At 48.3% G+C, this 27,299-nt stretch overlaps 1 protein-coding gene across 2 annotated transcripts; it reads right to left on the reverse strand.

Moving 5' to 3' along the window:
• Positions 1 to 251: 251 nt before the first annotated feature.
• On the reverse strand, positions 252 to 25,738 carry LOC102120351 (group 10 secretory phospholipase A2). 2 transcript variants are annotated; one of them, XM_074028285.1, is made up of 5 exons: positions 25,284 to 25,415; positions 24,276 to 24,375; positions 21,303 to 21,453; positions 17,170 to 17,276; positions 252 to 956 (listed from the first exon to the last, which is right to left on the reverse strand). In XM_074028285.1, exons 3-5 carry the CDS (start codon positions 21,434 to 21,436, stop codon positions 814 to 816), a joined length of 384 nt encoding a protein of 127 aa, XP_073884386.1. In that variant the 5' UTR covers positions 21,437 to 21,453; positions 24,276 to 24,375; positions 25,284 to 25,415; the 3' UTR covers positions 252 to 813. The 2 variants fall into 2 exon arrangements, with proteins under 2 accessions (XP_073884386.1, XP_005591357.3); XM_005591300.4 differs by lacking the exons at positions 24,276 to 24,375; positions 25,284 to 25,415 and adding an exon at positions 25,634 to 25,738.
• Positions 25,739 to 27,299: the final 1,561 nt, after the last annotated feature.

Below are 27,299 nucleotides of genomic sequence, written 5' to 3' on the forward strand. Positions count from 1 at the left end.
ACAAACATGCACCACCATGCCTGGCTAATTTGTGTACTTTTAGAGACGGGGTTTCACCATGTTGGTCAGGCTGGTCTCGAACTCCTGACCTCGTGATCCACCTGTCTCGGTCTCCTAAAGTGCTGGGATTACAGGCGAGAGCCACCGCGCCCGGCCTGGAACTATATTTTTAAAACTATAGATCCTAGCAGATTATGCTGAATTGTGGGAACTGGAATGATTTTGTTTCTGCTCTATATTTCTCTGTACTTTTTTTTTTTTTAAAGCAACGAGTATGTACCACTTTTGTAATCATTGTGCTGGGCTTCCAGAAATGAGCCACCGCTGCAGGACAGGAAATACATTTTAAGGTGTAGTGGGATAAGGGAATACTCTTTCTTAGCTAACAGCTACTGGACTTGAACTTCACCGGGTGGGCGTTGTATGGCCATCTTGTTGATTGCTGCAACCTAGAACATAAAACATGGCCAGGCACATGGTAGGCGTTGGTTCACATTTGACTACCAGCCATCCAAGCAGGTTAGAATACAAAGACCACCTTTTCATAAAGATGGAGCGAACCTCAAAAATGGAACCAAACCCAACACAGTGATAAATACAGTCATAGTTTTATAAAATAGGCACAGGACTTGCGGCTTTTAACTGCAAACCACACGGGCTCCAGTCCTGAGTGCCGGGATTGGGAAAGCAAACACAAGATTGTGGCTTTATCACTTGGTTTGGGTTCCCTTCTGCAAATAACTGAATGCTATTGTTCATTACTGAGAGGACGCTTTATTTCCTTGTGCGAAAGAGCATTTCAAGTCAAGGTAGTCAGCCACATTTGGGTGAGTCCCGCTCACATAGGAACTGGGGGTAGAAGAGGTACTTTAAGTTGTACTCAGTTTGAGCTAAGCAATTAGCAATCTCCTGGTCACACTTGCACAAGAGTTCTTGGCATTTGTTCTCTGCCGGTCCTGGAAGAAGTGGGGAAACTGAGATTAGAGCAGGGACCTGGAGAGATGCAAGGGAAACCAGTAAAGCAGGAGGCAGGATGGGTCATAAATTACATTGCTGAGATACTTGACAGTTCACCATGCGATCTGCATCTGCACGGCTCCCCGGAAGCAGGCGATGTCAGCCCCATTTTACAGAAAAGGAAATTGAAAGTTTCAAATGGAGAGTCCACAGTCTGCCATACTGCTCTTCTGCATCGATATTACACGATTTCCTTTTTCTTTCTTTCTTTTTTTTCCTGAGAAGGGGGCTCGCTCTGTTGCCCAGGCTGGAGTGCAGTGGCATGATCTCGGCTCACTGCAGCCTCCGCCTCCCGGGTTCAAGTGATTCTCCTGCCTCAGCCTCCCAAGTAGCTGGGACTACAGGGATAGGCTACCACACCCGGCTAATTTTTTAAATATTTTTAGTGGAGATGGGGTTTCGCCGTGTTGGCCAGGATGGTCTCGAACTCCTGACCTCAGGTGATCCACCTGCCTCGACTTCCCAAAGTGCTGGGATTACAGGCATGAGCCACCATGCTTGGCCTGATATTACACGATTTCATTTGGAGATTCCCTTATATAAAAATAATAATAGTAATTATTTATTTTTTGAGACAAGGTCTGTCTTTCTCACCCAGGCTGGAGTGTAGTGGCAAGGTTGTGGCTCACTGCAGCCTCCGCCTCCTGGACTCAAGCCATTCTCCCACCTCAGCCTCCCATGTGGCTGGGACTACAGGCCCACCACCATCCAGCTAATTTTGTATTTTTAGTAGAGATGGGGTTTTGCCATATTGCCAGACTGGTCTTGAACTCCTGGGCTAAGTGATCCACCCACCTCAGCCTCCCAAAGTGCTGGGATTACAGGCACAAGCCACCACTCTCAGCCCATAATAATTTTTTTTTTAAAAAAGATACTTATTCTCAATATAGTAGGCATAGAAGGAACATACCTCAAAATAATAAAAGTGATATATGACAAACCCGCAGCCAACATCATACTGAATGGGGATGAGTTGAAAGCATTCATTCCCCTTAAGAGCTGGAACAAGACAAGGATGCCCACTCTCACCACTTCTATGCATCGTAGTACTGGAAGTCCTAGCCAGAGCAGTCATGAAAGAGAAAGAAATAAAGGGTATCCACATGGGAAAAGTGGAGATCAAACTACCTCTGCCAATGATATGATTGTATACCTAGAAAACCCGAAAGACTCCTCCAAAAGATTCCTAGATTTGACCAATTAATTCAACAGTCTCAGGTTACAAACCAGTAGCACTGCTATACATCAATAAGGACTAAGCTGAGACTGAAATCAAGAACTCAGTACCTTTTATAATAGCTGGGGGGGAAAAAAAAAAAGCTACCCTAAACATAGTAATATACTTAAGCAGAAAGGTGAAAAATCTCTACAAAGAGAACTACAAAACACTGCTGAAAGAAATCATAGATGACACAAACAAATGGAAATACATCCCATGCTCATGGATTGGAAGAATCAATATAATGAAAATGACTATACTACCCAAAGCAATCTACAGATTCAGTGCAATTCCTATCAAAATAACAATATCATTTTTCACAGAATTAGAAGAGACAATCCTAAAATTTATATGGAACTAAAAAAGAGCCAAATAGTCTGGACACGGTGGCTCATGCCTGTAATCCTAGCACTTTGGGAGGCTGAGGTGGGTGGAACACCTGAGGTCAGGAGTTCAAGACCAGCCTGGCTAACATGGTGAAACCTCCTCTCTACTAAAAACACAAAAATTAGTAGCCAGGCATGGTGGCAGACACCTGTAATCCCAGCTACTTGGGAGGCTAAGGCAGGAGAATCGCTTAAACTTGGGAGGCGGAGGTTGTGGTGAGCCGAGATCGTGCCACTGCACTCTAGCCTGGGCGACAGAGTGAGACTCTGTCTCAAAAAAAAAAAAAAAAAAAAAAGAAAAACACAAAAACAAAGAAAAAAGAGCCTAATAGTCAAAGTAATCTTAAGCAAAAAGAAAAAAGAACAAATCTGGCCAGGCACGGTGTCTCACACCTGTAATCCCAGCAAATTGAGAGGCTGAGGTGGGTGAATCACTTGAGATCAGGAGTTCGAGACCAGCCTGGCCAACATGGTAAAAACCCCATTTCTACTAAAAATACAAAAATTAGCCAGGCATGATGGTGTGTGCCTATAATCCCAGCTGATCGGGAGGCTAAGGCAGGAGAATCGCTTAAATCTGGGGGGCAGAGGTTGCAGTGAGCTGAGATCATGCCCCTGCACTCCAGCCTGGGTGACAGCGTGAGACTCCATCTAGAAAAAAAAAAGGAAAAGAAAAAATCTGTAGGCATCACTACCCAGCTTCAAATTATACTACAAGGCTATAGTAACCAAAACAGCATGGTACTAGTATAAAAGTAGATACATAGACCAACAGAGCAGAATAGAAAACCCAGAAATAAAGCTAAACACGTACAACTAACTGATACTCAACAAAGCACTCAAGGCCAGGCGTGGTAGCTCACGCCTGTAATCCCAGCACTTTGGGAGGTCGAGGCGAGTGTATCACCTGAGGTCCGTGCTCGAGACCAACCTGACCAACATGGAGAAACCTTGTCTCTACTAAAAATACAAAATTAGCTGGGCGTGGTGGTACATGCCTGTAAGTCCAGCTACTCAGGAGGCTGAGGCAGGAGAATCGCTTGAACCTGGGAGGCAGAGGTTGCAGTGAGCAGAGATCGCACCATTGCACTCCAGCCTGGGCAACCAGAGTGAAACTCCGTCAAAAAAAAAAAAAAACCACTCAAAAACATAAATTGGGGAAATGACACCCTATTCAATAAATGGTACTGGGAAAACTGGATAGCTACATGCAGAAGAATGAAACTGGATCGGTATCTCTCACCACCTAAAAAACTCACCATATACATCAACTCAAGATGGACTAAAGACAACCATAAGAATTCTAGAAGAAAACCTTGGAAAAACTCGCCTGGACATTGACCAAGACCCCAAAAGCAAATGCAACAAAAACAAAAATAAATAAATGGGGCTTAATTAAACTAAAAAGCTTTGCACAGCAAAAGAATTAATCATCAGAGTAAACAGACAATGCACAGAATGGGAGAAAATGTTTGCAAACTACATATCTGACAAAGGACTAATAGCCAGAATCTACAAAAAAATCAAGAAGAAGAAAAAAAAAAAAATTATCAAAAAGTGGGCACATGGCCAGGCACGGTGGCTCACACCTGTAATCCCAGCACTTTGGGAGGTCGAGGTGGGCAGATCATGAGGTCAGGAGTTCAAGACCAGCCTGGCCAACATGGTGAAACCCCGTCTCTACTAAAAATACAAAAATTAGCCAGGTGTGGTGGCTCATGCCTGTAATCCCAGCTACTTGGGAGGCTGAGGCAAGAGAATCGTTTGAACCTGGGAGGCAGAGGTTGCAGTGAGCTGAGATTGCGCCACTGCACTCCAGCCTAGGCAACAGAGCAAGACTCTGTCTTAAAAAATAAAAAAAATTTAAAAAGTGAGCACATAACATCAGTAGACATTTCTCAAAAGATATACAAATGGCCAGGAAACGAAAAAATGTTCAACATCAGTCATCATCAGAGAACTGCAAATTAAAACCACAATGAGATACTACCTTACCCCAGCCAGAATGGCCATTATTAAAAAGTCAAAATAGACATTAACCTGAATGTGGTGAAAAAACAATGCTTTTAGACTGCTGGTGGGAATGTCAGCACAGCCTCCATGGAAAACAGTATGGAGATTTCTCAAAGAACTAAAAGTAAATCTACTATTCTTTCTAGCAATCCCACTACTGGGTATCTACCCAAAGAAAAATAAGTCATTATATCAAAAAGACATGTGCATGCATATGTTTATCACAGCACAATTCACAATTGGAAAGATATAGAACCAATCTAAGTGCCCGTCAACCAATGAGTGGATAAAGAAAATGTGGTGGCTGGGTGCAGTGGCTCACGCCTATAATGCCAGCACTTCGGGAGGCCAAGGTGGGCGGATCACAAGGTCAGGAGTTCAAGACCAGCCTGGCCAATATGGTGAAACCCTGTCTCTGCTAAAAACACAAAAATTAGCCAGGAGTGGTGATGTGTGCCTGTTGTCCCAGCTACTTGGGAGGCTGAGGCAGGAGAATCACTTGAACCCAGGAGGTGGAGGTTGCAGGGGGCCAAGATCACACCACTGCACTCCAGCATGGGTGACAGAGCAAGACTCCTTCTCAAAAAAAAAAAAAAAAGAAAGAAAGAAAATGTGGTTACATATACACCATGGAATACTACTTAGTCATAAAAAAGAACAAAATGTCTTCTGCAGCAACTTGGATGAAGCTGGATGTAGCAACTTGGATGAACTGATGTTGGTGTTTTGATAGGGATTGCAATGAAGCTACTTCACTTATTCTAAGTGATGAAACTCAAGAATGGAAAACCAAATACTATATTCTCACTTAGAAATGAGAACTAAGCTATGAGCGGTACACAGAGGCATATAGAGTGGTAAAATGGACGAACTGGAGACTCCGAAGTGGGGAGGGATAAAAAGCTATGTATTGGGTACAACGTAGACTACTTGGGTGATGGGTGCACTAAAAGCTCAGATTTTGGGCCTGGTGGCTCATGCCTGTAATCCCAGCACTTTGGGAGGCCGAGGCGGGCGGATCACGAGGTCAAGAGATTGAGACCATCCTGGCTAACACGGTGAAACCCCGTCTCTACTAAAAATACAAAAAATATTAGCCAGGAGTGGTGGCAGGCGCCTGTAGTCCCAGCTACTTGGGAGGCTGAGGCAGGAGAATGGCATGAACCTGGGAGGCGGAGCTTGCAGTAAGGTGAGATGTGCCACTGCACTCCAGCCTGGGCAACAGAGCGAGACTCTGTCTCAAAAAAAAAAAAAAAGCTCAGATTTCACCAGTATACAGTTCATCCATGTAACCAAAAACCACTTGTACCCCTAAGGCTACTGAAATAAATAAGAAGTAAAAATTTAAAAAAAGAATATTTCTGGAATGTTTTAATTTTTCATAACAAACATGTATTGGGTTTGAATCGGAAAAGTATGTAAATGAATGGTTGAATGAATGGTTGGAGAGACGGATCCCTCACCGTGCATGCCTGCTTCTTGTTACTGGGGCAAAATTCTCACAACATAAAATTGATCATTTCAAATTGTGCAAGTCAGTGACATTTAGTACATTCACAATGCTGGGCATCTAATTCTAAAACTTTTTTTTTTTTTGAGACGGAATTTCGCTCTGTTGCCAGGCTGGAGTGCAGTGGCACGGTCTCGGCTCACTGCAACCTCCGCCTCAGGAGTTCAAGCGATTCTCCTGCCTCGGCCTCCCGAGTAGCTGGGACTACAGGTGCACACCACCACGCCTAGCTAATTTTTGTGTTTTTAGTAAAGACCTAGTTTTACCCTGTTGGCCAGCATGCTCTCAATCTCTTGACCTCATGATCTTCCCGCCTCAGCCTCCTAAAGTGTTGGGAATACAGGCATGAGCCATTGCGCCCAGCATTCTAAAACATTTTTATCTCCCCAAAAGAAACCCCATTCCCCTGAAGCAGGCACTCCCCATGGATGGATGGATGGATGGATGGATGGATGGATGGATGGATGGATGGATGGATGATGGATGATGGATAATGGATGGCTGGATAGATGGATGGTGAATGGATGGATGGAAGATGGGTGGATGGATGATGGATGGATGGATAATGGATGGATGGAAATTGGATGGATGGATGGATGGATGGATGGATGGATGGATGGATGGATAGATGGATGAATGAATGGATGGATGGATGGTGGATGGATGGATAGATAGATGATGGGTGAATGGATAATGGATGAATAGATGGCAAGACAGACAAATGGATAAAAATAATATGTGTAAAAGTTAGTAATAGAACCAGCTAGTGCAGGAACGTCTTCCTGCCTGTAAGCTTTCCATGGGCTACTGCACAACAGAAACCCTCAGAGAAATACGATGGTAGTTGTGGGGGGACTCTTGAGGAAGGAGCCACTGCAGCTTCCTGGCTGTAGCCCCAGGGTGGCATACAGGGCTGGCTGGAGGCCGGCTTTCCAAGGACAGGAGAGTGGTCAGCTGCAGGGCGACTGGGACAAATACCCCAGACAGCTCCTCTTCCCCTCACACCCTCACCCATCCACTGGCAACTCCTGCAGTTCCATCCAGCCAGATTTGTCCAGAAGCCAGTCCCTTCCACCATCTCCACTGCCACCCCATGCCCAAGCCACCTCTCTCCAAGACCACTACAACAGCTTCACAGCCACATCCAGCTTCCACCCTTTCCCCCTCCTGGGTTTGTACCATGTGGCAGCCAGAGTGGTTTGGTTAAAATACATATCAAGGCCGAGTGCGGTGGCTCACGCCTGTAATCCCAACATTTTGGGAGGCCGAGGCAGGTGGATCACCTGAGATCAGGAGTTTGAGACCAGCCTGGCCAACATGGTAAAACCCCATCTCTACTAAAAGTACATAAATTAGCAGGGCAAGGTGGCACACACCTGTGATCCCAGCTACTCAGGAGGCTGAGGTGGGAGGATTACTTGAGCCCAAAAGGCAGAGGTTGAAGTGAGCCAAGATCATGCCACTGCACTCCAGCCTGGATGACAGAGCAAGCCTCCATCTCAAAAAAAAAAAAAAAAAAAAAAAAAAATCCAAATCAGATAGTGTCCCTCCCCTTCTCAAAACCCTTCTTGGCTCCCCATCTGTCTTAGAGAAGAGCTTCAAATGCCTTAGGAATCTAGCCCCTATCACTCTCCAACATCATCCCCTACCTCTCTCACTCTGGGGGACTCTGCTCCAGTCTCACCGCTTTGCTTGTGACCCTCAGACCACCCAGGCACTTGTGCGTACCCCAGGGCCTTTGCACTAGCGGTGCCATCACTTCCACATGGCTGCCTCCTCTATTCCTCAGGTCTCTGCTTCACTGGTGTCTCCAGGAGACTTCCTCTCACCCCAACCACTCTCAGTAACAGAGAAACCCTCACCATGCACTCCTGCTTTTGTTATTGAGGCAAAATTCTCACAACATAAAATTTACCATATTAAAGTGTACAGTCAGTACCATTTAGTACCTTCACAATGCTGGGCGCCTATCTTGTACTAAAACTGTTATCACCCCAGGCTGAGTGTGGTGGCTTAGGGCTGTAATCTCAACACTTTGGGAGGCTGAGTCAGGAAGATTGCTTGAGGTCAGGAGTTCAAGACCAACCTAGGCAGCATAGCAAGACACCATCTCTACAAAAAATACAGGCTGGGCATGGTGGCTCACGCCTGTAATCCCAGCACTTTGGGAGGCTGAGGTGGGCGGTTCACAAGGTCAGGAGTTCAAGAACAGCCTGGCCAACATGGAGAAACCCCATCTCTACTAAAAATACAAAAATTAGCCGGGTGTGGTGGCACACGCCTGTAATCCCAGCCACTAGGGAGGCTGAGACAGGAGAATCACTTGAACTCAGGAGGCAGAGGTTGCAGTGAGCTGAGATAGTGCCATTGCACTCCAGTCTGGGCAACAAGAGCAAGACTCCATCTCAAAAAATAATAATAATAATACAAAAATTAGCTCAGCATGGTAGCACATGCCTGTAGTCCCAGCTACTCGAGAGACGGAGGCAGAAGAATCCCTTAATCCCAGGATTTTGAGACTGCAGTGAGTTGTGATCCTGCCACTGCACCCCAGCCTTGGTGACAGATCGAGATCGTCACCCCAGTAGAAATCCAATTCTCTTTAAGCAGTTGCTCCCCATTCCCACTCTTCTGCATTCCCAGCAACCACTAGTCTACTTTCTATTTCTGTAGATTTGCCTATTCTGGACAATTCATATAAATGAACTCATACAATATATGTGACCTTTTTTTGTATTCCTCACAGAGCAACAGAAAGCCTCTATATGTGACCTCTTATGTCTGGATCTGTTCACTCAAAACTGTATTTCTTCTTTCTTTCTTTTTGCTTTTCTTTTTTTGAAACAGAGTCTCACTCAGTCACCCAGGTTGGAGGGCAGCAGCATGATCTCTATTCATTGCAACCTCTCTGTCTTCCAGGTTCAAGCAATTCTCCTGCTTCAACCTCCCCAGTAGCTGGGATTACAGGCACCCGCCACCACAACCGGCTAATTTTGTATTGCTAGTAGAGACGGGGTTCCACCATGTTGGCGAGGCTGTTCTCGAACTCCTGACCTCAAGTGATCCAGCAGGCTCAGCCTCCCAAAGTGCTGGGATTACAGGTGTGAGCCACTGTGCCTGGCCTTTTTTGTTGAGGCAGGGTCTCACTCTGTCACCCAGGCTGGAATGCAGTGGCATGATCATGGCTCACTACAGCCTGGACCTCCCGAGCTCAAGTGACCTTTCCACCTCAGCCTCCCAGGTAGCTGGAACTACAGGCATGCGCTACTATGCCAGGGTCTCGCTATGTTGCCCAGACTGGTCTCAAATTTCTGGGCTCAAGTGATACTTTTGCCTTGGCCTCCCAAAGTGTTGGGATTACAGGTAGGAGCCATTGTGCCCAGTCCATCATATTTTCAAAGTTCATCCATGTTGTAGCAGGTATAGTAATTCACCTGCTTTATTTCTCAACACAATAGTTACAAAGCACTTGGCGCACACACTACTTCCCTGTCTCCTCCTTTTAGACTACAGTAACTGTTGCTCTGCCTTGCCCAAAACCTAGCATGGAGCCCAGCAGAGTAGACTCACAATAATATTTGTTGACAGACCATATAAAAGCCTTAGAAAAGCCCGTCATCCTCATGCCTGTAATCCCAGCACTTTGGGAGGCAGAGGTGGGCAGATCCCTTGAGGTCAGGAGTTCAAGACCAGCCTGGCCAACATGATGAAATCGCGTCTCTACTAAAAATACAAAAAAAAAAAAAATTTTTTTCTTTTACCTGGGTGTGGTGGTGTGCAGCTACTTGGGAGGCTGAGGCAGGAGAAAGGCTTGAACCAGGGAGGTGGAGGTTGCAGTGAGCTGAGATAGCGCCAGTGCACTCCAGCCTAGGCAACAGAGTGAGACTCTGTCTCAAAGAAAAGAAAAAGAAAAAGAAAAGAAAAGAAAAGAGAAGAAAAGAAAAGAGAAGAGAAGAAAAGAAAACAAAAGAAAAGGAAAGAAAAGAAAAGAGGGATGGGGAGAGGGAGGTGGTGAGGGAGAGGTGAGGGAGAGGGGAGAGGAGGGGAGGGGACGGGAGGGGAGGGGAAGAGAGGAAAAAGGAAAGCAAAGCCATACACAATCTCCAGTGCTCACACAACCCCAGCAACTCTGGTCTGTTATTCCCATTTTACAGATGAGGAAAGTGAGGCTTACAGGTATTTGGTAACTCATCCAAGGTCACAGAACTGGGAAGGGATGGACCAGGATTCCAGCCCAGGATCTCCTGACCCAGCACTTCTGCTTGTCCTCTTACTCTTCTCCCTGAGCAACAAAGATTCCTCCAACAGGAAGACCTGGCCCCACTGCTCCATGACCTCAGGAACCCGATGGCATCACGTTTTGAAGAAGAATAAAAATTTGAAAGGAAAAATAGCTCCCGAGGGTTAAGTTTAAAATTAAGGCCTGCTAGTAAATATTATTGTAGGTTTAAATTTTTTTAAATATATTTAAGTCAGGCCCATAAATGGAAAATGGGCCAAACCTGTAATTAAATAAACAACTATGTTCAGAATATCTCCAAACAGAATAAGATAATATTTTTAGTCCAAAATGCATAATAGATATTTTAGTTCCTTTCATTTGGTTCAGAGAAGACAGTTCTGTAAACAGGCACAGACTCCACCAACAGACACACCAATATTTTATAAATATCATTTCCACCTGGGTAGGAGCAAGCAGAATATGCAAATTGAAGGGAGAAAGGAAAGATTTTCAACAGATTTCCCACTGAAGCCTCATTTCACCTCCTCGCCACCCACACCAGAAGGGGGCAGTTTGGGGAATGAGTCACTTACTCTCCCTGAGCCTCAGTTTCCCCTTTATTTATGTCTTTTGTAGAGATGGGGTCTCTCTATGCTGCCAGGGTGGTCTCGAACTCCTGGGCTCAAGCTATCCTCCCGCCTTGCCCTCTCAAAGTGCTGGGATCATAGGTATGAGCTACCATGCCCAGCCAGTTTCCCCAACTCTAATGAGAAGGCTGGATTGAGATGATGCCTGGGGCATGTTCAGGCCTAAAAATTGATCATCATATTTATTCAGCTTTGCTCTTATGCCAAGTTCTAATCCATAGTAAGGAGATATAGCTGAAGATCTAAAAACATACTTCAAGTAGGCCAGGCGCAGTGGCTCGTGCCTGTAATCCCAAAACTTTAGGAGGCCAAGGCGGATGGATCAGGAGTTCGAGACCAGCCTGGCCAACATGGTGAAACCCTGTCTCTACTAAAAATACAAAAAAATTAGCCAGGCATGGTGGCACACACCTCTAGTCCCAGTTACTCAGGAGACTGAGGCATGAGAATCACTTGGACCCGGGAGGCAGAGGTTGCAGTGAGTTGAGATCACCCCACTGCACTCCTGCCTGGGCTACAGAGTAAGACTCTGTCTCAAAAAATAAATAAAAATAAAAACATAAAAACACATTTCTAATAACGCTTACAATAGCCTCTTTGCCACCAGAGCAGACCAAGTCAGCAGAAGCTGGAGTTTTAATCAAGAGTTGGAACAGATCTTTGATTCTCTCTGGAGTTAGCAGGAGTCAGAGAGAAGTTTAGATCAGGATGAGAGGAGGAGAGAGGAGGAGATAGAAGAAAAATCCCCATCCAATCTGTTTCTCGGCTGGGCACGGTGGCTCATGCCTGTAATCCCAGCACTTTGAGAGGCCGAGGTGGGCGGATCACCTGAGGTTAGGAGTTTGAGACCAGCCAGGCCAACATGGTGAAACCCCATCTCTACTAAAAATACAAAAATCAACTGGGTGTTGTGGCAGGGGCCTGTAATCCCAGCTACTCGGGAGGCTGAGGCAAGAGAATCACTTGAACACGGGAGACAGAGGTTGCAGTGGGCGGAGATTGTGCCACTGCACTCCAGACTGGGCAACAGAGCAAGACTCCGTCTCAAAACAAAAACAAAAACAAAAACAAAATCTGTTTCTCATCTTACAAGCCTTTTCTCATCTTCACAAGACCTATCTTCCAGGTAAGGAAGCTGAGGCTAAGAGAAGTCAAGTTATTAGCTCAAAGTGATGAAACCCTCCTTCTTCTAGAGCCAAGTGATTTTTTTTTTTTTTTTTTTTTTTTTTTTGAGACAGAGTCTTGCTTTGTCTCCCAGGCTGGAGTGCAGTGGCATAATCTCTGCTGGCTCCAATCTCCACCTCCCAGGTTCAAGTAATTACCTTGCCTCAGCCTCCCGAGTAGCTGGGACTAGAGGCACATGCTGCCACACCCAGCAAAAATTTTTTTTTTTATTTTAGTAGAGATGGGGTTTCACCGTGTGGACCTGAGCTCAAACTCCTGAGCTCAGACAATCTGCCCGCCTCGGCCTCCCAAAGTGCTAGGATTACAGGTGTGAGCCACCACATCCGTCCGTGGTTTTCAGCAAAGGTAGCAAGATGATTCAATGGGGAGGAGTTTCTTCAACCAAGAGGGCTGAGATAACTGGATAACAACACGCAAAAGATTAAAGTTCAACCCCCTACCTCACTCCGTAGACAAAAATTAACTCGAAATGGATCAATGACCTAAATATTAGAGTTAAAAATGATAAAACTATTAGAAGAAAACTTAAGGGTAAATGTTTATAACTTTGGATTTGGCAGTGGATTCTAAGGTCACCAAAAACACGAGCAACAAAAGACAACAGATTAATTGAACTTCATCAAACACACACTTTTGTGCAAAGACAGTATCAAGGAAGTGAAAAGACAACCTGCATAATGGGAGAAAATATTTGCAAATCACATATCTGGTAAGAGTCAGTATCCACATATATAAAGAACTCTTAACTGGGCATGGTGATTCATGCCTGTAATCCCAGAACTTTCAGAGGCAGAGAGGCAGAAGGATTGCTTGAAGCCAAGATTTCAAGACCAGCCTGGACAACAAAGGGAGACCCTATCTCTACAAAAAGTTTAAAAATGGCTGGGTGTGGTGGCTCATGCTTGTAATCCCAGCACTTTGGGAGCCCAAGGCAGACGGATCACGAGGTCAGGAGTTCGAGACCAGCCTGGCCAACACGGTGACACCCCATCTGTACTAAAAAATATATAAAAATTAGCCGGGTGAGGTGCTGCATGCCTGTAATCCCAGCTACTCAAGAGGCTGAGACAGGAGAATCGCTTGAGTTCAGGAGGCGGAGGCTGAAGTGACCCGAGATCATGCCATTGCACTCCAGCCTGGACAACAAGAGTGAGACTCCATCTCAAACAAACAAACAAACAAACAAAAAAAGGTTAAAAATTAGCTGGGCACTTGGCCAGGTACAGTGGCTTATACCTGTAATCCCAGCACTTTGGGAGGCCGAGGTGGGTGAATTGCTTGAGGTCAGGAATTCGAGACCAGCCTGACCAACAGGGTGAAACCTCGTCTCTACTAAAAATACAAAAATTAGCTGGGCGTGGTGGCGGGCACCTGTAATTCCAGCTACTCAGGAGGCTGAGGCAGGAGAATCACTTAAACCAGGAAGGCAGAAGTTGTAGTGAGCCATGATCGTGCCACTGCACTCTAGCCTGGGTGACAAAGTGAGACTTTGTCTCAAAAAAATTAGCCCAGCATCGTGCCACACACCTATAGTCCCAGCTACTCAGGAGGCTGAGCCAGGAGGATAGTTTGAACCCAGGAGTTTGAGGCTGCAGTGAGCCATGATCATGCCACTGTACTCCAGCCTGGGTGACAGAGCCAGACCCTGTCTCAAAAAAAGAAGTAAAACAGGATTACCGTGTGACCCAGCAATTCCACTCCTAGGTATACGCTCCAAACAATTGAAACCAGCTACTCAAATAAGTACTTGCTCATGAATGTTCACAGCAGCACTATTCACATAAGCCAAAAGGCGGAAACAACCCAAATGCCCGTCACTGAATGAATGGATAAACAAAATGTGATCTATCCATGCAGCGGATATTATTCATTCATAAAAGGAATGACATACTGACACATGCTATTAATACAACATGAACAGGATGGGTGTGGTGGCTCACGTCTGTAATCGCGGCACTTTGGGAGGCTGAGGCAGGTGGATCACTTGAGGTCAAGGGTTCAAGACCAGCCTGGCCAACATGGTAAAACTCCATCTTTGCGAAAAATACAAAAATTACCCCAGGCATGGTGGTGCACGTCTGTAATCCCAGCTTCTCAGGAGACTGAGGCAGGAGAACCGCATGAACCCAGGAGGCAGAGGCTGCAGTGAGCCAAGATGGCACCACTGCCCTCCAGCCTATGCGACAGAGCAAGATTTCGAGTCAAAAAAAAAAAAAGCAAACCTCAAAAACATTATGCTAAGTGAAGAAGTCAGAAACATAGTGTATAATTCCATTTATATGAAATACCTAGACAGGGTAAATCCAGAGATAGAAAGCTGGTAGTCCGGTAAGTTTACCAGGTGTTGGTGGTAGGGAGGAATGGGAACAGATTGCTTAAGGGGAAAGGATTTTTCGAGGCAGAGTGATGAAAATGTTTAGGTGGTGGTTGCATGACATTGTGAATATTCTAAGTATCACTGAATTATACACTTTAACATGGTTAATTTTATGTTATGTCTATTTCCTTTTTTTTTTTTTTTTGAGACAAAGTTCCGCTCTGTCGCCCAGGCTGGAGTGCAATGTCGCAGTCTTGGCTTAATGCAACCTCCACCTCCTGGGTTCAAGCAGTTCTCCTGCCTCAGCCTTCTGAGTAGCTGGGATTACAGGCACTCGCCTGTATTTTAGTAGAAACATGGTTTTGCCATGTTGGCCAGGCTGGTCTGGAACTCCTGACCTCATGATTCGCCCACCTCAGCCTCCCAAAGTGCTGGGATTACTGGCGTGAGCCACCACACCCAGCCTCTTTTTTAATTTACTTTTTTTTTTTTTTTTGAGACGGGATCTCACTCTGTTGCCCAGGCTGGAGTGCGGTGGTACAATCGTGGCTCACTACAGTCTCGTCTTCCCTGGGCTCAGGTGATCCTCCTACCTCAGCCTTCCAAGTAGCTGAGACTGCAGGTGCACACCACCACACCCTGCTGGTTTTCGTAGTATTTGTAGAGAGAGGGTTTCATCATGTTGCCCAGGTTGGTCTTGAATTCCTAAGTTCAAGCCATCTGCCTGTCTTGGGATTACAGGAGTGAGCCACAGCGCCGAGCCTGTTACGTCTATTTTCAAGTAACAGAAAATAGGGGGAAAAAAGGGGTGGAACTATTGGTCTGGATCATGTGTAGCTCTTCAGATAACTTTGTGTCTTGCTGCCGAAACTCAAGCCTTAGCTACATTCTCCCTGTACCATTACTCACTTCCTAGTTGTTTTCATTGATTTCGCTTTCTTATTTATTTGAAGGGAAACAATAAATGGAAAACGCCACACATCAGAATGGAATCTTTTTTCTTTTTGTTTTTGTTTGAGATAGTCTCACTCTGTTGCCCAGGCTGGAGTACAGTCGTGCAATCTCGGCTCACTGCAACCTCCGCCTCCTGGATTCAAGTGATTCTCCTGCATTAGACTCTCAAGTAGCTGGGATTATAAGCATGCACCAACATAGCAGGGTAAGTTTGTATTTTTAGTAGAGACAGGGTTTCGCCATTGAGGCTGCTCTCAAACTCCTAGCTTCAAGTGATCCACCTGCCTTGGCCTCCCAAAGTGCTGGAATTGTAGGCGTGAGCCACCGCACCCAGCCTAAAATGGAATCTTAAAAATAAACACCATGGCCAGATGCAGTGGCTCACGCCTGTAATTCCAGCACTTTGAGAGGCCGAGGCGGGTGGATTGCTTGAGGTCAGGAGTACCAGACCAGCTTGGCCAACATGGTGAAACCCCATCTCTACCAAAAATACAAAAAAATTAGCCAGGTGTGGTGGCAGGCGCCTGTAATCTCACCTACTGAGGAGGCTGAGGCAGGAGAATCGCTTGAACCCGAGAGGTGGAGGTTGCAGTGAGCCGAGAACACACCATTGCACTCCAGCCCAGGCAACAAGAGCAAAACTCTGTCTCAAAACAACAAACAAAAAAATCAAAAAACAAAACAAAACAAAAACCCCACACTCCAAAAGCAAACAATAAATAAATAATGTAAAAATAAAATAAATACTACAGTCCTTAAGTTACTGCTTTGTTTCAAAATCTGATAAGATTGCCCTGAGGGACCTGACGTTTTTAATTGCAGGGTTTTTTTTTTTTAAATCTTTAGAAGCGGTTGGTTATGTAAAATATTATTATTATTATTATTTTGAGACCGGGTTTTGCCCTGTCACCCAGGCTGAAGTGCAGTGGCTCGCTCACAGCTCACTGCAGCCTCAACCTCCTGGGCTTTAGGAGATCCTCCTGCCTCAGCCTCCCAAGTAGCTGGGATCACAGATGTGTGCCACCACACCTGGCCAATGTTAAAAGAAATCCTTTGTTTGTAGAGATGCGCTCCTGGCCTCAAGCAATCCTCCTACTGGTCCTGACCCCCAGTCCCTTTCTGATAAACATTTACATTGTTTATTATCTGATGCCATTTCTATCTTCTTCCTTGTTGTCCAGACATCAAAGAATTAGGTTTCTTCAGGGTTTTCTTTTTCAAGTGCTCAGTGTTAAAGATCACTCACATTAGGGTCAGACACCATGGCTCATGCCTGTAATCCCAGCACTTTGGGAGGTCGAGGCAGGCGGATCACTTGAGGTGGGGAATTTGAGACTAGCCTGGCCAATGTGGTGAAACCCCTCTACTGACAAAAATACAAAAATTAGCTGGGCATGGTGGTGCATGCCTGTAGTCCCAGCCACTTGGGAGGCTGAGGCGAGAGAATTGCTTGAGCCCAGGAGGCAGAGTTTGTAGTGAGCCAAGATCACACCACCACACTCTAGCCTGGGTGACAGAGTGAGACTCTGACTCAAAAAATCAATAAAATAAATATCACTTACATTAGATACACCCAAGGGGTGGTCTATAGAGAGTTGGAAGCAGTGGTTATTGAAACAGGGGCACGGAAGTCATCTGGCCATGCCAGGATGCCCAGGGGATACTCGGGGTGGGTGGCATGGTGGTGCTGAGGACTCACCGCACAGGACGCTCTGATTGACGCACTGCCAGGAGTAGCGCTCTGTCTTGGGGCTGCAGCCGGCCTCCTCAGCTCGAGTGTAACAACAGTCGTGGCGATGGCAGCACCTGCGGATGTCACATGGGCAGGACAGCAGGTAGGCGAAGCTCTCTCCCAGCCCTTCTCTCTTGCCAGGACCATGGGTGACTGAAGACTCCCAGCGGGGCACAGCAACCTCTTATCTAAGCTTTTTTTTTTTTTTTTTTTTTTGAGACAGGATCTTTCCCTGTCGCCCAGGCTGGAGTGCAGCGGCACAGTCATAGCTCACTGCAACCTTGAACTCCTGGGCTCAAGTGATTCTCCCACCTCAACATCCCAAGTAGCTGAGACTATAGGCACACGCCACTATGCCTGGCTAGTTTTTTAATTTGTATTTCCTTTGAGACAGGGTCTCTCTCTGTTGCTCAGGCTGGAGTGCAATGGCTCATTCAGCTCACTTTAGCCTTGAACTCCCGGGCTCAAGCGATAACTGCCACCTCAACCTCCCAAGTATGCTACTACAAGAACACAAATTCCTTTTTTAAATTGTTTGTAGAGATGGGGTCTCACGGGTGGGCATGGTGGCTCACTCCTGTAATCTCAGCACTTTGGGAGGTTGAGGTGGGTGGATCATGAGGTCAGGAGATCGAGATCATCCTGGCTAACATGATGAAACCCTGTCTCTACTAAAAATACAAAAAATTAGCTGGGCGTGGTGGCGGGTGCCTGTAGTCCCAGTTACTGGGGAGGCTGAGGCAGGAGAATGGCGTGAACCTGGGAGGGGGAGCTTGCAGTGAGCCGAGATGGCGCCACTGCACTCCAGTCTGGGTGACAGAGCTCAAAAAAAAAAAAAAAAAAAAAAAGAGATAGGGTCTCACTATGTTGCCTAGGTTGGTCTCAAACTCCCAGGCTCAAGCAGTCCTACCTCAGCCTCCCCAAATGCTGGGATTACAGGTGGGAGCTACTGTATGCCTGGCCTTGTCTAAGCTGTTTCCCTGAAAATCCCCGTCTTGGGTAATGATTCCATTGGCCCCACCATGCCCTGTCCTGCCTCTCTGGCTGTGCCTGAGCTTGGTCCCTGCCTGCCTGCCTCACTGTCTAGGTCTCAAGTTCCTATGACATATGACTCCTCTTTCTTCCTGGAGTGATCCAAGCCCTGCCACTTCCTGACTTTGCCCACACTGTACCCTCTGCCTGGGGCAACTTCATGTCTGCCCTTTGTCTCTTAGGTCTCATCTTAGGCACAAGCCCCTGCCTCTGGAGGTCATCCAGGCATCCCCAGGCTACATCCTGTCATAAAATCGGATTCCTTCCCTTCTGAGCAGTTTTATAATGCAACCCTCCTTAAAGGTCGGGTGCAGTGGCACCCATCTATAATCCCAGAACTTTGGGAGGCTGAGGTAGGAAGATCACTTGAGGCCAGGGGGTCGAGACCAGCCTGGGCAACGTAAGGAGACCCTTGTCTCTCTTGTCTCTATAACAAATTTAAAAATTAGCTCACCAGGACAGGAACAGTGGCTCATGCCTGTAATCCCAACACTTTGGGAGGCTGAGGCACGTGGACCACAAGGTCAGGAGTTCAAGACCAGCCTGGCCAAAATGGCGAAACCCTGTCTCTACTAAAAATACAAAATTAGCCAGGCGTGGTGGTGCACGCCTGTAATCCCAGCTACTCAGGAGGCTGAGGCAGGAGAATCACTTGAACCCAGGAGGTGGAGGCTGCAGTGAGCCAAGATTGTGCCATTGCACTCCAGCCTGAGCAACAGAGCAAGACTCTGTCTCGAGAAAATAAAAACACAAAAAAATTAGCTCACCATGATGGCACATGCCTATAGTCCTAGCTACTTGGGAGGCTGAGGTGGGAGGATTCCCTTCAGCCCAGGAGTTTGAGGCTGCAGTGAGCTACCATGATTGTGCCACTGCACTCTAACCTGGACAAAAGCGAGACCCCAAGCTAGAGGGCAGTGGCGCGATTTCGGGTCACTGCAACCTCCGCCTTCCAGGTTCAAGCGATTATGCTGCCTCAGCCTCCTGAGTAGCTGGAACTACAGGCATGTGCCACCACGCCTCGGTAATTTTTGTATTTTTAGTAGAGACAGGAGATCTAGAGACCACGGCAAAACCCCATCTCTATTAAACAAATCTCTACTAACCCCATCTCTACAAAAAACAGCTGGGCATGGTGGTGCACGCCTGTAATTCCAGCTACTTGGGAGGCTGAGGCATGAGAATCATTTGCATCTTGGAGGCAGAGTTTGCAGTGAGCTGAGATAGCACCACTGCACTCCAGCCAGGATGACAGAGCGAGATCCCATCTCAAAAAAAAGAAACAAACAGCATCAACAACAACAACAAAAAACCGCTGCATCAATCACAGCCTTCCAGCTGGGGAGAGGCGGCCGAATTCTGCCCTCTGCTAACTAGCTATAGCTTTGTGGAAATGGGTGAGTGGCGTGCCCTTCTGAGCCTCACGGCCCCATCTGTAAAACAGGCATAACTGTCATACCCGTCTTTAAGAACAGCATTGGGGGCCGGGCACGGTGGCTCATGCCTGTAATCCCAACACTTTGGGAGGCTGAGGCGGGCGGATCACAAGGTCAGGAGATCGAGACCATCCTGACTAACACGGTGAAACCCCATCTCTACCAAAAATACAAAAAATTAGCCGGGTGTGGTGGTGGGAGCCTGTAGTCCCAGTTACTCAGGAGGCTGAGGCAGGAGAATGGTGTGAACCTGGGAGGCGGAGCTTGCAGTGAGCCGAGATCTCACCACTGCCCTCCAGCCTGGGCGACAGAGAGACTCCATCTCAAAAAAAAAGAACAGCCTTGGGTGTAAATGAGTGGAAGTCATGGAAAGATCTCAGTCCACAACCTTTTACAGAGCAGGCGCTTCTCACACAGTAAGTAGCAAGAGTGCAGAGTACTCTTGCAGTAAGTAGGCATGAATCCAGCCAGACTGCCTGGGTTCAAATCCCAGTTCCCACATCTTGGTAACTATGTGGCCCCAGACAAGCTACTTAATGTTTCTTCTTTTTTTTTTTTTTCCAGACGGAGTCTTGCTCTGTCACCCAGGCTGGAGTGCAGTGGTGTGATCTTGGCTCACTGCAATCTCCACTTCCTGGGTTTAAGCAATTCTCCTGCCTCAGCTTCCTGAATAGCTGGGATTACAGGCACCTGCCACCACACCCAGCTAATTTTTGTATTTTTAGTAGAGACGGGGTTTCACCATGTTGGCCAGGATGGTCTCGAACTCCTGACCTCATGATCTGCCTGCCTCGGCCACCCAAAGTGCTGGGATTACAGGTGTAGCCACCACATCTGGCTACATTACTTAATATTTCTGTGCCTTGGTTTCTTCATCTGTGAAATGGGATTGTTGTGAGAACTCAAAGGGATTCCCAGGGCAGTTCCTAGTGTATAGTCTGGCTGCCTTTGTGCGTGTGCATGTGTGTGTGTGTGTGTGTTTAGAGACAGGGTCTCACTATGTTGCCAAGGCCGGTTTCAAACTCCTGGGCTCAAGTGATCCTCCTGCCTCGACCCAAAGTGGTGGGATTACAGGTGGGAGTCACCACACCTGATCACTTTATATTATTATTATTTTTTTCTTTTGAGACAGGGTCTCGCACTGTCGCCCAGGCTGGAATACAGTCGTGCACCCAACTCACCGCAAACTCCGCCTCCCGGGTTCAAGCAATTCTCCTGCCTCAGTCTCCTGAGTAGCTGGGATTACAGATGTCCGCCACCGCACACAGCTAATTTTTGCATTTTTAGTAGAGATGGGGTTTCACCATATTGGCCAGGTTGGTCTTGAACTCCTGACCCCAAGTGATCTGCCCACCTCGGCCTCCCAAAGTGCTGGGATTACAGGAGTGAGCCACCGCTCCTGGACAATTTTTTAAGGCAATGTAATCATGGCCAGGGTAAGGGGCAGCTGGTACCAAGATCTGGCCCCACTGGCCATGTTATCCAAGAGGCCCCCGCCTGCCTGCAAAGTAGTACCGCATGCTGGCATCTCCCTGGACCAAACCCCAGCTTCAGTTTTGGGTACTTCCTCATAAGCCTTGACTAACCCAGAGTGTAAGGGAGTTGGTAGCCTGGGCCCAGGCATGCACTCACCAGTCAATGGCATCGCGAGGCTGGCCATGGCCTCCCAAGCCACAAAAGCAACCATATTTCATATAGGCGATGGGGGTTCGAGAACCAACACAACCCACAGTTCCTGCCAGTTCCAGGATCCCACGCCGCTGCATGTGTAATGTCCTGGAGGCTGGGGGGGTAAACAAAGGTGACAGGCTGCCGGTCAGGGCTTCCCAGACCCCTGGGAAGGGCATTAGCCTGAGAAGAGCCTAGGTTTACAGCCTGGCTGTCTGGGTTTGAATCCTACTTCCTAGCTGTAAGACCTTGGACAAATTCCTACCCTCTCTGGGCCTTGGTTTCCTCATCTCTGAAATGGGGGATAAGCTGACTTCAACTCACATGAATGAAATGAGATAATGAGTATTAAGCCCCTGGTGCATGAAAAGGCTAACTATTATAAGTTAGGGCGAGGTGGCTCACACCTGTAATCCCAATACTTTGGGAGGCCCAGGCGGGCAGATCACCTGAGGTCAGGAGTTCAAGATCAGCCTGGCCAACATGGTGAAACCCCATCTCTAGTGAAAATACAATTAGCCAAGCATACTGGTGCATGCCTGTAATCCCAGCTACTAGGGAGGCTGAGGCAGGAGAGTCACTTGAACCTGAGAGGCAAAGGTTGCAGTGAGCCAAGATTTTGCCACTGCACTCCAACCTGGACGACAGAGCAACACTCTCAAAAAAAGAAAAAACAAAAGGCTAACTATTATAATCAAGGTCCTCAAGGCAGCCAAGAAGGGAAAAAAGAATCGTGCACGAAACGTTTGTCCAGTTCATCTTGGGCACTGGGCATCATGGATGAGCCTACAGGCGTCTGTCACCAAGGGGGGCTCCTCTGTGACAGCTCCTGGGCCCTGGGACTGCCCTGTGCTCATGGCTTCCCCTCCAGACTCAGGCTCAGGGCCCTTGGCATCTCCTCTTATATTCACTGCCCACACAGGAAGGCCCCTTGGCCTGAGCCCAGCCATTTAGCTAGATCCTGGCACAGCTCGGACATGTAATGGTGCCCAATGCATGTGACTGGAACCCCTGCATTGGACATGTAGGAAAGGAGGCCAGCCGGCAAAGGTAACCCCACATTCCCACAGCCAGCCGGAACCCGAGCAGAGGCTTCGACCCAGGCTTCTGACTTGCAAACCAGTGCTTCTTCCTCCTTACACAGTAACAACAGGGGAAGGCAGCCTTCCAGGTTGCCAGAGCCGAGTGGTACCAGCAATAGAGTGGAAGCTCACACACAGGCCTGCCTGCTTCCTGGGTTAGCGTTAGGGTTTTTACGGCTCCGGGAGGTTGATTCATTGTGTTTGATCATCATTTCTTTTTTTCTTTTTTTTTGAGACAGAGTCTCATTCTTGTTGCCCAGGCTGGAGCACAGTGGTGTAATCTTGCTCACAGCAACCTCTACTTCCCAGGTTCAAGCAGTTCTCCTGCCTCAGCCTCCTGAGTAGCTGGGATCACAGGTGTGCGCCACCACACCCAGCTAATTTTTGTATTTTTAGTAGAAACAGGGTTTCACCATGTTGGCCAGGCTGGTCTTGAACTCCTGGCCTCAGATGATCCACCTGCCTCATCCTCACAAAGTGCTGGGATTATAGGCGTGAGCCACCATGCTCGTCCTGATCATCTTCTCTCTTTTTTCTTTAGAGACAGGGTCTCACTCTGTTACCCACACTGGAGTGCAGTCGCACAATCATAGCTCACTGCAGCCTCCAAATCCTGTGCTCGAGCGATCCTCCTGCCTCAGCCTCCAGAAATACAGGCATGCACCACCATGCCCAGCTAATTTTTAAATTTTTAGTAGATATGGGGTCTCACTATGTTGCCCAGGCTGGTCACAAACTCCTGGCCTCAAGTGATTCTCCTGCCTTGGCCTCCTAAGGTGCTGGGATTCCAGGCATGAACCACCATGCCCAGTCTCATTTCTGTTTTATCTAGAACATGTTTTCATCACGCTGACTTTTTTGAGAAGTCCAGGCCAAATTTAATTTCCATTTTGTCTTTTTATCAGTGGAAAAAGTAGCATATTTATGTTGGGGGACAAAGATGAATCAAATAGGAAGAAAATGTAAAACGCATTTGGGGCCAGGCGCAGTGGCTCATGCCTGTAATCCCAGCACTTTGGGAGGTTGAAGCAGGCAGATCACCTGAGGTCAGGAGTTCCAGACCAGCCTGACCAACATGGAGAAACCTTGTTTCTACTAAAATTACAAAATTAGCCGGGCATGGTGGCACATGCCTGTAATCCCAGCTACTTGGGAGGCTGAGGCAGGAGACTCGCTTGAACCCAGGAGGAAGATGGTTGCAGTGAGCCGAGATCGTACCATTGCACTCCAGCCTGGGCAACAAGAGTGAAACTCCATCTCAAAAATAAATAAATAAATAAAATATGAAAATCAAACTGCATTTGGCGTTCAAAGCTTCGCCTTCCTCTCTGCAGGGTGAGTCCTCACTCTCCCAGCAGCCCACCCCTCTGCCTGAAACCTCCATGGCTCCCACGAGTCTGGTAAAGCTAAGGGGTCTCAATGCACCCCAAGTCCTGGGGGTAGTCAGCCCCTCTCACCTTTCCCTCATCCTCTCACTCAAGAGTCATTTACTGTCCCTCCAGTTATGCCCAGTCACGCAGACACTCTGCTGCTCAAATGCCCTCACCGCATCCTCACCCTGCTCCCAGGCCACCTCCCTCCAGAATCCACCTTGCCTGCCAGGTGGCCACAGGGACCCTCACCATACTGTCTGCTTGTGGCAGTGCCCTCCGGCCTGGGGGGTCTTCCAGAACAGATCTCTGGCCAAACGCAGTGGCTCATGCCTGTAATCCCAGCACTTTCGGAGGCTGAGGCAGGTGGATCATCTGAGGTCAGAAGTTGGAGACCAATCTGGCCAACATGGTGAAACCCCGTCTCTACTAAAAATACAAAAATTAGCCAGGTGTGGTGGCGCACGCCTGTAGTCCCTGCTTACTCAGGAGGCTGAAGCAGGAGAATCTCTTGAACTCGGGAGGTGGAGGTTGCGGTAAGCCGAAATTGCGCCACTGCACTCCAGCCTGGGCAACAGCGAGACTCTGTCTCAAAAAAAAAAAAAAAAAAAAAAAAAATGCTGAGCTCTGAATTAAGCTGCCCTGGCACACAGTGAGCTTCCAGAATTGGTCCCTTGACCTCTAAATCCACCAAGACCCAGGGAACACGCCCACCCTGAGCACCCCTAACAATGTCCCAGTCCCAACGCTGTACCCTGAACCTGTCTCCAAAGGTTCCCTGCCACCCTCCCTGGCCACTTTCTGGTATCTCAGAGCCCTAGCAACACCCCTACAGAGGGAGGGTTCCAGGCATGGGGCGGGCATCGAGCACTGTGCTTATAACCAAGCAAAACACTCCCTCTGTGCCAACATAGGTGGGGCAGGTCACGTTGGGGTCTGTTTGCCCTGTCTGCCCAGTGCAACCTCCCTGGCGAGTGCCAGGGTTGTCTATGCATCCTGTGAGCCCCAGGGTCTATGTGCACATATGTGTGTCTGTGCCTCTGTGTGTGTGTGTGTGTGTGTGTGTACACTGAGCATCTGAATTGTCCTGAGTGCTGTCTTGAGTACCCTTGAGCTGTGTGTGCGTGTGTCCCCCTAGCGGTATCTCAGTATTTTTGCCTGTGGGAGCCGCACACGGTGAGCTGCACACCTGAGTGCCAGGTGAGTCCGGGGCCGGTTCTGTGCCTGTGCATCTGTGTGCTGGCAGTGTCTGCATAGTCCTTGGTGGGTACATGTATCTGTGCACCCCAGAAATGGGCAGTCACCCAGGGGACCTCTCTAAGGTGACCCCAAGGGATGGATAGTGAGATAGGGACAGTATGTTCTATTTGTGTGTGTGTGTGTGTGTGTGTGTGTGTCACAGGGGTTTGTTGTACAGGGGCACAATCTGTTCTTCTCCCACCCCCAAGCCGGGCCCTTTCTGCCCCTGCTCCTCCCACCCTCTGGTGTCTCACATCTCAGGGACAGGTGGAATGAAGGATAAGTTCGCGGACCCCAGGTCAGGCCATCCAGGAGGCTTCCGGGCTGCTGGAGAGGGTCACAGCCGGTTGGCGGAGGGAGCCAGGAGAGGACTCTGCGCCCCTGGGGAAGGGTTGGGCTAGTTCTGGGTCCCTGGGAGGAGTGAGTGGGGCGTCCTGCAGAGAGCTGGGGCACAGAGTGTGGGTAAGCATTAGAAGAGCGAGCTGGGGGCTCTAGGGCTCCTAGGAACTTGGGGAGGGATGGGAGGCAGGGCTGCTGGGTCCCTAGGAAGGGCTGGAGGAATCCCGGAATTCCTGAGTTCCGGAAAAGCCCCTTCCTCACTCACCCTCGCCGGACCTGGGGTCAGGTCCAGGCAGTAGCAGCAGCAGCGACGGCAGCAGCAGGAGCAGCATGATTGGCAGGCACACAGGTAGCGGCCCCATCGGAGGGTGGCAGGGGTGGGACGGTGCTCCGGGCCACCGGAGGCGCCAAGCCCGGCGGACACACACCCCGCCTGCCACGCCCTGGCCCGGCCCCCGACCTCACCTTCCCTCGGGACCCAGGCGGAGCCAGCTAGGGGCAGGCACCTGGGGCGGGGCAAAGGCGTCCTGATCTTTGCATCTTGGTCTCTGAAGGGGCTCGAGAGGCCGCCGGGGCGCTGGGGACAGGACCGGGAGTCAGGCCCAGGGAAGTCTCCTCGGAATAAGGGAGCAAAAGGCGCTCTTTTGATGTTATTATTCCCCCAGCCCCTCCCCCGCTCACCTGAGCTCCCAAAGGGAGCAGAAGACTTGGAGGAGGAGTAGTCCTGAATTTACTTTAACGTTTTATTTGGCCGGGCGCAGTGGCTCACGCCTGTAATCCCAGCACTTTGGAAGGCTGAGGCCAGAGGATCACCTGAGGTCAGGAGTTCAAAACCAACCTGGCCAACATGGCGAAACTGTCTCTACTAAAAATGCAAAAATTAGCCGGGCTGGTGGTGCGCACCTATGATCCCAGCTATTTGGGAGGCTGAGGCACAGGAATCGCTTGAACACGGAAGGCAGAGGTTGCATTGAGCCAAGATCACACCACTGCACTCCAGCCTGGGTGAGAGCCAGACTCCGTCTCTCTCTCTCTGTCAGTATAGAGAGAGATGATTGTCCCCAGTCTCTCTCAGTTGAGAGAGAGACACACACACAGAGAGAGAGAGAGAGAGACATGGAAGCTGGGCGCAGGGCTCACACCTGTAATCCCAGCGCTTTGGGAGGCCAAAGCGGTTGGATCATTTGAGGTCAGGAGTTCAAGACCAGCCTGGCCAACATCATGAAACCCCATCTCTACTAAAAATACAAAAAATTCCCCGGGTATGGTGTTGGGCGCCTATAATCCCAACTATTCAGGAGGCTGAGGCAGGAGAATCGCTTGAACCTGGGAGGCGGAGGTTGCAGTGAGACAAGATCACACCACTGCACTCCAGCCTGGGCAACAAGAACAAACCTCTGTCACACACACACACAAACACACACACACACACACACAATTAACCAGGCATGGTGGCACGTGTGTGTAGTCTCAGCGACTCGGGAGGCTGAGGCACAAAAATCGCTTGAATCTGGGAGGCAAAAGTTGCAGTGAGCCAAGATTGCACCACTGCACTCCAGACTGGGTGACAGAGCAAGACACTATCTCAAAACCGGGTGCAGTGATTCATGCCTGTAATCCCAGCTCTTTGGGAGGCCGAAGTAGGCAGATGACCTGAGTTCAGGATTTTGAGACCAGCCTGGCCAACATGATGAAATCCTGTCTCCACTAAAAATACAAAAAAATTAGCTGGGCATGGTGGTGGGCACCTGTAATCCCAGCTGCTCGGGAGGCTGAGTCAGGAGAATTGCTTGAACCCAGGAGGCGGAGGTTGCAGTGAGCCAAGATCGCGCTATTCCACTCCAGCCTGAGTGACAAGACCGAGACTCCGTTTCAAAAAAAAAAAAAAAAAAAAAAAGACTGTGTCTCAAAAAAAAAAAAAAAAAAAAAAA

Source organism: Macaca fascicularis, chromosome 20 (genome assembly GCF_037993035.2).
Source record: "Macaca fascicularis isolate 582-1 chromosome 20, T2T-MFA8v1.1".
NCBI classification, from domain to species: domain Eukaryota; kingdom Metazoa; phylum Chordata; class Mammalia; order Primates; family Cercopithecidae; genus Macaca; species Macaca fascicularis.